We start from the raw sequence: 10108 nt of genomic DNA on the forward strand, positions 1-10108 counted from the left end.
CACACATAGCAAGACATCCTTCTCCCCCATCCTATCCCCACAGCCCAACCCCCCAACCCCCCCCCCTTCCCCCCCCCCGGATCGAGAAAAGGCGAGACAGTCCTGAAAGAAAACAGAACGAAAGCCCAAGGGGTTCGAACAGCACACTCACGCCTCCGAAGCCGGGGTACGCCATGGCTTCCCACTACACAGCTTCTCGAATGTCACGCACTGTACGGGAGTCCTAGAAACCGCCACTCGCCGTTACCAGAAACACTCCTGTGCGATTGCCGCGAGTCGCGCAAGCAAGTACAGCCGAGCAGCTTCCGACCACTCTCATTGGCCAGGAGCTACCTTCCGCGCCCTCTACGAGGCTCTGCCGTGATTGCGTCACAGACGGTTCGCCCCTTCCAGTAAGTGCCTGAGGGGAGTGGACGACTTCCGCTGAGCTGTTCTGGTGCGCGCGGGATTTGGCTGCTTCCAGCTTGTACGGGGGTTTGATTAGGATATGTTTAGATGCGCTGTTGCAACTACTGTACAAAACTATAAAAACAATAAAGGAATATGTGGAAATTATGTGTTTTGCCATTTAGAACATTTGTCAGAGGAACAACTTCCTCTTTTTTTTAATTTTTTTTTTTTCAAAAGAAGACGAACTTTAATATTTTTGCAAAATTGAGGCCTTAAAGATAATTGAATACAAGTGCACAGAATTGGTCTATATTAGTTAAAAGAATGTTCTTTGTAGGAGTTTGAAGTATGGCATTGCTAAAGTTGCCCACCATAACTGGACATCCAACCATAAAGGGAAGATGATAGGTGGAGGGCCTCCTGCCCGTTTAAATCTGGCTAAACTGTCTGTCCAGTTTCCACCAATATTCAGCAGCACTTAAGCTGCTACTAAATATTGCCTACAGCTGCTGCAGCAGTACTATGTAGTTGGTACTGTGGCAGGTCCAAGGGCAGAATCGGAGAGGAGTTTGTAGTCAACTAGGAAGGGGTGATGGCTCACTATCCAGTATGGCAACACAGATTGGTTTCCAATAAAACTGCATCAGAGGGCGTTGGGCAAGGATGCATCTTGTCACCTTACTTGTTCAACCTTTATGGTGAAGCCATCTTCAGAAAAGCAAATTTGGAAGAAGAGAGCATTGGTGGCTGAAATACAAACAACCTGCACTATGCAGATAATACAGTGCTCATCACCAGCAGCAAAGAGGACATGCTGTATCTATTGAGAAACGGCAAAGCTGAAAGTGATAAATGGCATTACAACTGAACATAAACAAGACAAAGATCATGACCACAGAAAATGATAACATTTTGAGCTTGAAGATGATTGAAATCCTTAACAACTTCTATCTCCTGGCCTTTTTCGTAAACAAGCAACTAGCAAGGAATAGCAGAATAGCACTTAATCACTTTTTAATGAAGGCTCTCGACACAGTAATTCAAAGGCAAGGAAATAACACTCCAAATGAAGATCAGACTTGTCCACGCACTCATTTTCTCAGTCATCAATTACGAATTAGAAAGCTGAACACTTATGGAAACAAGACAGAAAGAAGATTGACTCATTTGAGCTTTGTGGTGCCGTGGACCACCAGAAGAACTAGCAAATCTGTTCTGAAAAAGATCAAAGCAGCAATGTCACTCAGATCACTGGAGAAGGACATCATGTTTGGGAAGATCAAAGAAACCAGGCAAAGAGAGTCACTTGCAATCAGATGGCTGGATACATTGAAAACAACCATGGAGATGATGCTGGAGAACCTTACCAGACTAGCACAAAACTGATTTCTTTTTAGATCTGTAATTCAAGTCACTAGGACTGGAACACGAGTCAATGGCACCTAACACATCCAGTTGCTAGAAATGCCCATCCCAAAGCTCGTGTAGGCTCCTGCCATGTCTTAAACTAGTTCTAGCATATGCAGTGTTCTCCCCAGCGCTTTTCAGCCGGGCGTTCCGCCCAGCAAATTTAGATTACCGCCCGGCTGTCATCTGCCGAATCCTGCTGCCACCACTGCTTAACGCACAGCCTGAAGAGCCGCCGAAAGACTCCCGCCAGACTTTAAACAAAACCCAGCAAGCGACTTGAACCCGGCTTCCCTCCGAAACCGGAAGTTACGTAGGAGGGGGGGGGGGTAGGGAAGAGAAGCCGGCGCGGACCATTAGAGCCCCGGAGCATATGGGAGATAGGCCAGCCACGGAGGGAAGCTTACTTGCTCTTGCTTACTTCAGGCCTTTCTCGCTGCCGGCTCCTGCCTACTTTCTGTTTCCACGAAGGCAGGACCCAGCAACAAGAAAGGCCTGAAGTAAGCAAGAGCAGCAAGTTGTAAGCTTCCCTCTGTTGCTGACCTTTGTGAGATAGGTCAGCGACGAAAGGAAACTTGCAACTTGCCTTTGTCTGTAGCGAATCTGCTGGGTGTGTGAGACGGAGGGGGGGGGGTGAATGGGAGGAGAAATGCTGCTGTGCCCAATTAGAGGGGGAGGGGGAAGAGAAATGCTGTTGCTTCTGCTGTACCCAATTGGGGTGGGGGGTTAAGAGAAATGCTGCTGCTGTACCCAAGAGGGGGAGGGGGAAGAGTCATGCTGCTGCACCCAATTAGGGGGGAGGGTGAAGATAAATGCTGCTTCTGCTGTACCAAATTGGGGGGAGGAAAGAGAAATGATGATGATACTGCTGTACTCAATGGGGGAGGGGAAGAGAAATGCTGCTGCACCCAACTGGGGAGAGAGAGGGAAGGAGGGAGAAGGAAGATCAGGAAAAGGAGGAAAGAGATGCAAAGACCATGGGAGGGAGGGAAAGGAGATACCATACCATGGAGTGGAAGAGAGAGATGTCAGGGCATATGGGGGGGGAAGCAGGGCCGGATTAAAGGATAGGCCCAGTAGGCACAGGCCTAGGGCCTAAAATGGTCAGGGGGGGCCCGCCAGTGCTGTGCTTTGGGGCCTCACTCTTGCTGGATTCGCTGTCAGCAGCAGCAGCCTCATCATCATCCCGGGCGCCCCCCCAACCCGATCCGACCCTCCTATCTCTCCCTCCTTCCCTCATCAGTGACGTGCCAGAGGGAATCACGGCAGGAGAAAGCCCTGAAGCAGCCTGCTTAGAGTAGAGCAGTGCTGTTTAGAGTCTCGTGATGGGAGGGAGGGAGAGATAGGAGGGTTGTGGGGGGGGGGAGAGTAGCAGTCTGCCCCGGGTGCTCGGCCTGGCATCATGAACTTCTTCAGCTAGCAACAGCATTTACAATCCACTGCTGTTGCCAGCTTCAAGTCTTCCTCTCTGCCGGGTCCTGCTTACTTCTGTTTCTATGAAGGCAGGACCCAACAGAGAAGAAGGCCCGAAGCTGGCAACAGCAGCAAATTGTGAATGTTGCTGCCTGAAGAAGTTCATGACGCCAAGCCTTGGGTGACAGAAGGAGGAAAGGGAGCAGAGGGGGAGAGACTTGCTGCACCCAACTGGAGGGAGAAAGAAGATGAGGGAGGGAATGAAACGAGATGCCAGGGATTGGAGGGAAAAAGGAAAGTATGCCAGACCAAGGGAAAAGGAAGGAGAAGATGTCAGAGCATGTAGGGGGAGGGAGAGATGGAAGAAAAGGAAAGAAGTGAGATGCCAGAGAATCAGGGAAGGGAAGATACCAGACTGTGGGGTGCGAAGGAAAGAAAGGAGAAGAGAGAGTTGCCAGAGCATAGGGGACGGGGTGCTGACAGAGAGAGAAAAATGGAGAGGTGGCAGAGCTGAAATCAATCATGTACAAAGGAGAAGAGAAGGGGCACAGGATAGACAGTTTATTGAAGGAGCATAAAAAGAGGAAGATGCCATATGGAACGGGGAGAGGGTGGACAGTGGATGGAAAACAGAGTGGCTAGAAAGAAGAGTGAAGACAAGATGATTAAAGCAGAAACGACAAAAGGTAGAAAAAAATGTTTTTGTTGCTTTATGTAGAATCAAGTAGTATTGTATCTATTGATTAAAGTTTATAAATAGGAAATGGAAATAAGGCAGTTTTTTGGGGACTAAACCCCTTTCCTCAGGTCAGGACAGGATACCATAACAGCAGGGGTGCCCAAATGATCGAGCACGATCGACCAGTAGATCGCAAAGGCAATGTGAATCGATCGCGTTGCCTTGGCAATCTTTTTCTTCCTGCCTCCCTGAGCCAGGCCAGGCGCTCAGAAGACTTCACCTCCGACGTCAATTCTGACGTCAGAGAGGTAGTTCTGGGCCAGCCAATCGCTGCCTGGCTGGCCTGGAACTTCCTCTCCGACGTAAGAATTGACATCAGAGGTGAAGTCTTGTGAGTCCGGCGCTTGTATATTCCTGGTCTGGCTCGTGGAAGCAGGGAGAAATCGGCATGGTGGCTTAGGGGGTAGGGAAAGAATCGGGGAAGTGGAAAAATTGGCAGGATGGCTTGCGGGGGGCAGGGGGAGAGAGAAAGAAAGAGAGACAGAAAATGGGAGGGGCAGAAAGAAAAAATATTGGATTTATAGTCAGAAGAAGGAAGTACAAAGAGACTCATGAAATCACCAGACAAAAAGGTAGGAAAAATGATTTTATTTTCAGTTTAGTGATCAAAATGTGTCTGTTTTAAGAATTTATATCTGCTGTCTATATTTTGCACTATGGCCTCCTTTTACTAAACCGCAATAGCGGTTTTTAGCGCAGGGAGTATGAGCATCGAGAGCAGCGCAGGGCATTCAGTGCATCTCCCTGCTCTAAAAACCAGTATTGCGATTTAGTAAAAAGGGAGGGGGTATATTTGTCTATGTTTGTATAGTTGTTCCTGAGGTGACATTGCATAGAATCGTATGCCTTGACCTCTTTGAAAACCTGCGGAATATAAATGATAATTAACATTTTCTCTGCATACAGTGTGCTTTGTGTTTTTTAAAAAATTTTATTGTTGGTAGATCATTTTGACTTGGTCATTTTAAAAGTAGCTCACAAGCCCAAAAAGTGTGGGCACCCCTGCTGTAGAGCCATTTCTTGTATGACTTGATGAACTATATTTATCTTTTTTTTTAGTTGTTTAAATTCATGCAGAAATAAATGGCTAGATTGAACCTAATGACTTCATTAATGCCTTTCCCTTTTTTAAACCTCTATACCATTTGAAAGAGGGCAAATATTTCTTAAATTTAGTAAAAATATTCTGGCACAAGTGTCAAACCTTAAAAAAGGAAGTCATATTGAAAATAATAATAATTAACTAATAAAAATAGTATACATTTAGGGCTCCTTTTACTAAGTTACGATAGTGGTTTTAGTGTGCGCTTAGCGCGCGGAGGAATTGAGCATTGAGTTGGCGCTAGTTTTCCCACATAGCGCAGGGGTTTGCGCGCGCTAAAAATGCTAGCGCACCTTAGTAAAAGAGGGGGTTAATTTTCCCCACCACCAAATTTCCCCATCTCGCCCCACCCGGCTACTTTTTCATGCCACCCGGCTGGAAAAAATTTCTGGGGAGAACACTGCATATGTATGTTCCAGAAACAGATATTCTAATTAATAATTAGAAAATAATTTTTTCTACCTTTGTTGTCTTGTAATTTTAAATAATTTTTTCTACCTTTGTTGTCTTGTAATTTTACCTTATGTGTAAACTTTTTTTTATTGAAAACCAATAAAAGTAATACAAAACAGCAAAGAACAGACAGGTTACATCTTTTATACCATAACCCCATTATACCTTATCTCCCCCTCCTCTGATGCATAGTACTATTTATCATTTCTGTAGCGCTACCAGATGCATGTAGTGCTGTACATTAAACACATAAGAGACAGTCCCTGCTTGAAAAAGCTTACAATCTAATTATGACAGGACAAAAAGGGTGAATCTATACATGCTGCTCAGATAGGGACTTGCAAAGGGAATGATAAAGTAGATAGGGTAGGGGACTAAGGAGGAATGACAGAAATGGGTGCTTTACAAATGGGTTGCAGTTAGGACTTAAAAGCTGATTTTAAAAATGGGTGTTTAGCATGAATTTGAACACTACCAGAGACGGAGCCTAACATACTGAGTCAGTTTGTTCCAGGCATATATGGTGCAGCAAAGTAGAAGGGATAGAGTTGTGAGTTGGCAGTAGAAGAAAAGGGTATAGACAAGAGAGACTGATGAACTGCCTTCCCGGGGTGGAGTATATGAAGAGATAAAGGAGATAACTGAGGAGCTGCAGAGTGAATACACTTGTAGGTTAACAAAAGGAGTTTGAACTGTATACGGAAACAGGGAATCAATGAAGTGCCTTGTGGAGAGGGGTAATGTGAGCATAATGACACTGGCAGAATATGAGGCATGCAGTAGAATTCTGAACAGATTGAAGGGGAAATAGTTGACTTAGCAGAAGACCTGTGAGAAGCGAGAGGTGATGAGAGTGTGGACGAGGGTCATAGTAGTGTGCTTAGAAAGGAAAGGCCGGATTTTAGTGATGACGTACAGAAAGAAACAACAGGTTTTGATGGTCTGCATCTTATTTGAATGCTGTGATAGTATCTATACTACAGTATAAGCAACTGGTAAAAGTATCACTCAGAATCACTGAAGTAAAGAAACCTAACCAAAAGGTCCAAGGGCTGTGTTCATAATTAATACCATAGATGTTGTAGCTAGAGTGCCTTATGAGTCTGGGTCCTCTCTATGGTTCACTAACCCACCCACCAGGTAACTCTAAACACCTGATGTTCTACTAGGCTTCCTCATACCAGATGCTACTGTTTTAGAGCCAGGTATGTACCTTTTTCTCAGAAAGTGTGAGGGTGTCTTACCTTGAAGCATGCATTGGTCATCTGGTCAGTTTGAGCACCTTTGTGGCACTTAGATGCTTCTAAAACAGGTCTAGCTCCAAATGTCTTAAGTTCCATCCAGGACATCTTTCAAAACGTTTGATTAATTATCACTGTAGGACGTCCAAGTCTAACCCGCTGTTATGCATGCCCATAGCCCACCCATAACATGCCTCCACCACGCCTTTCTTGAGCTCTGGACGCACAGAGGCTGAGACATCTCGCTAGAAGTTCAGAAAGGTGGTTTCAATTATCATCACTTGGATGTCCTGGAGATTAGGTCACTCAAGTGCGGATTAAGGATGCTTTTTGGATGTATATATTTTTTTAATATGAGCCCCATAGGCTTTATTCAAACATAATTTTTCAGATCTACTCGAGGCTCCAAACAGGCTGATTTACAAAAAATAATACCTTCCAAGGAAAAAAGCAGAGTGACCCAACAGGGCCTGTAAATAATTAACAATTATTGCCCAGAATGCCTGCTCCGACAGTGCCAGAGACCATGACTGAAAGAGTGCTCCACTTCCCTACGTTTCAAACAGGAGAGGAAACACTGGCAGCCAAGTATGCCTGTTTCTCTGTGAAATATGCCTTTTAAGTGGTATGGAAGTGACATTCCTGGAGTTAAGCACTCTGAACTAACCTAAGAATAGCAGATATCAAATCCTGAAAAGTAATAAAACTAAGGTGTCAGCTCAGATCACTACTCCAAGCTTCTAATACTAACTGGAAATGTCAGGTCGACTGCCGTCTGAGCAATGTTTCATGAAACCATGCAATAGAAAGGTCCTTTGGGATCACCTTCTAGAAATTCTCAAACTTGACCTCCATACCTCAAGGTCAAACAATGTGAGAACTATAAAAAAAAGCATACTCATCAACAGGACCAAAGAATCCCTTTTATTTAAACTCCTGAAAATGTAATGGCATTCAATCCTTTCTCAAGGCATGTTCAATCAAAAATATGTCCTGATTTTGCAACCTCCTGAACAATAAATTGTCCAAACCTAGGGAAAAATCAGCATCACCTATCAATGATAACAATGCACTACTCTCAGGTGTTTGATGCAATAAACCCAAAAGTTCCTTCCACATTTGCCACAAAGGTCGAAATAAGACTCTTGAAAAGACGCCCCCATCCCCCATTTTCCAGTACCTACTTTTGCTGGAGGCGTGATTGTCTAAACAACACCGTTGCGTGATTGACACTCGATTGGCGGCCACTCTTAAGGCGGACACCAATAACTGTACCGTTTAGAGAATCTGGGCCATATTGGTCAGGAAAATAATTTTTCATGGTTGGGTGCAAAGAAAGAGCACCTAGTTATAGATAGGAAGAGTATATCTGAGGAAAGATTGTAAAAATCCAAAAGATAGTACATAGTGCAGTCACTCAGTTAGATCCTCTGCAGTAAACTGGTCAGTAACTTTCACATAAGTATAGCCTTACTGAATGAGACCAATGGTCCATCTAGCCCAGTGTCCCATTTTCACGGAGGCCAATCCAGGTCACAAGTACCTGGCAAAAACCCAAATAGTGGCAGCATTCCATGCCACCAGCCAGGGCAAGCAGTGGCTTCTCCCATGTCTTTCTCAACAGCAGTTTATGGACTTTTCCTCCAGGAATTGTCCAAAACTTTTTTTAAACAAGCTACATTAACCACGCTTACCACATCCTTTGGCAATGCATTCCAGAGCTTAACTATTCTCTGAGTGAAAAAATATTTCCTCCTATTGGTTTTAAAAGTATTACTCTGTAACTTCATTGAGTGTCTTTGTAAATCTTGATGCAGTAGAAAATCAATCCACTTGTTCTACACCAGAGTTTTTCAACTTCTTCAAGCCAAGTACCCCCTAAGTCTAACAAATATCAACCGAGTACCCCTGCCCAAGCACCGCCCCCGACCCCACCTCCATAATAATAGTACTAATTGTAATGCAATTTCTTCCATCCACTTTTTATATACACACAATATAATCTTATTAATGCATAATGGTAACCATAAAATTAAAAAAAAACCCACAAATCCCTCTACTGCCACATCCAACATTTCTCCCTCCTTTCCAACATTCCATTCTCTCTGCCTCTTGCATGCTTCCTCTCCTCCAGTCCTCATTCCCTCCCCCAGTCAACATCCCTCTCTCTACCTCCATGAGTTCAGCTTTTTACTCTCTTCCCTCTCCCCTTCTCCTGAATGTGACATTTCTCCTTCCCTCCTTTCTGCCCTCCCCATCCATCTCTCCCTCCATGTGTCCAACACTTTCTGCCTTCTGCATGCTTTCTCTCTTTCTCCTTGCCTAGGGCTACCTGATGTCCGGATATCCCCGGACATGTCCTCCTTTTGAGGACATATCCGGGGATCCGGACGGATTTTCAAAACCCAACACTTTGTCCGGCTTTTGAAAAGCTTGTCGGGTAGGACCTTTTCCTTTTTTTCATCTCCATCCCCGCAGCTGCAGCGGTGGACCCCACCATCCCCAGATCCACCATCTCTCCTTTTCTCAACTACTCTTTCATCCAGCATGTGTGACATCATCACATCGACATCCGCGCATGCGCAGAGGCCCTCCATATGGGCCCTGAGATGCCAGTAGGGGGTGCCAGCAGGGAAGAGGGCCGGAGAGAAGGAGAGGCACCGGCTGATTGCCTATAGCTGTGTTTCTCAAGCTAAGTACGCCCTAAGTCTAACAAATATCAACTGAGTACCCCAACCACAGACCTTCCTAGCCCCCCCAGCCACCCCCTCCAGCTGTTCCCCAGATCCCACCCCCTTTACTAATTGTAATGCAATTTTTTCCATTCATTTTTCATATACACACAATATACACAGCAGATATAAATTCTCAAAACTGACACATTTCAATCACTATATTAAAAATAAAATCATTTCCCCTACTTTTGTTGGCTGGTGAGTATTTTTCTGTGCTTTTGACTATGTTTCTAGTGCCTTCTTATCCATTGACAGTTTTTCTCTCCTTCTTCACTTTCTACCTTGCACCCATCTTTGGTATTAACTTAACATTATTTTTCTGCTTTCTTCTCAGAATCTACTTTTCCATGTCTTGTCTTTCCTTCCCTTCCTATCTCTCTCTCCTTCCCTCCCTGTTTCTATGGTCCGACATCTCTCTCCTTCCCTTCTTCACCCTCAGTAGTCCAACATCTCTCTCCTTTCCTCGCAGTAGTCTGACATCTCTCTCCTTCCTTCCATCCCTTCTTTCAGTGGTCCTGCATCTTCCTTTCCCTCTCCCCTTCCTAGTCTGTCAACTCTCCTCTCCTTCCCATAATCTGGCATCTCTCTACTACTACTACTATTATTTCTATAGCAGACTTCCCTCCTT

The 10108-nt window shown here is 44.9% G+C and overlaps 1 protein-coding gene across 1 annotated transcript in view; it reads right to left on the reverse strand.

The window, feature by feature from the left end:
• The window catches only part of GCA (grancalcin), a 66483-nt gene extending 66101 nt beyond the window's left edge, over window positions 1–382 (reverse strand). Inside the window, exon 1 of the mRNA XM_033945018.1 lies at window positions 152–382. Coding sequence (XP_033800909.1) covers window positions 152–175 — 24 coding nt within the window. The 5' untranslated portion in view covers window positions 176–382. The remainder of the gene's footprint in view (window positions 1–151) is intronic.
• Between the last annotated feature and the right edge of the window lie 9726 nt (window positions 383–10108).

The sequence above is a fragment of the Geotrypetes seraphini genome, chromosome 5 (assembly GCF_902459505.1).
Source record: "Geotrypetes seraphini chromosome 5, aGeoSer1.1, whole genome shotgun sequence".
In the NCBI taxonomy this organism is placed as follows: Eukaryota; Metazoa; Chordata; class Amphibia; order Gymnophiona; family Dermophiidae; genus Geotrypetes; species Geotrypetes seraphini.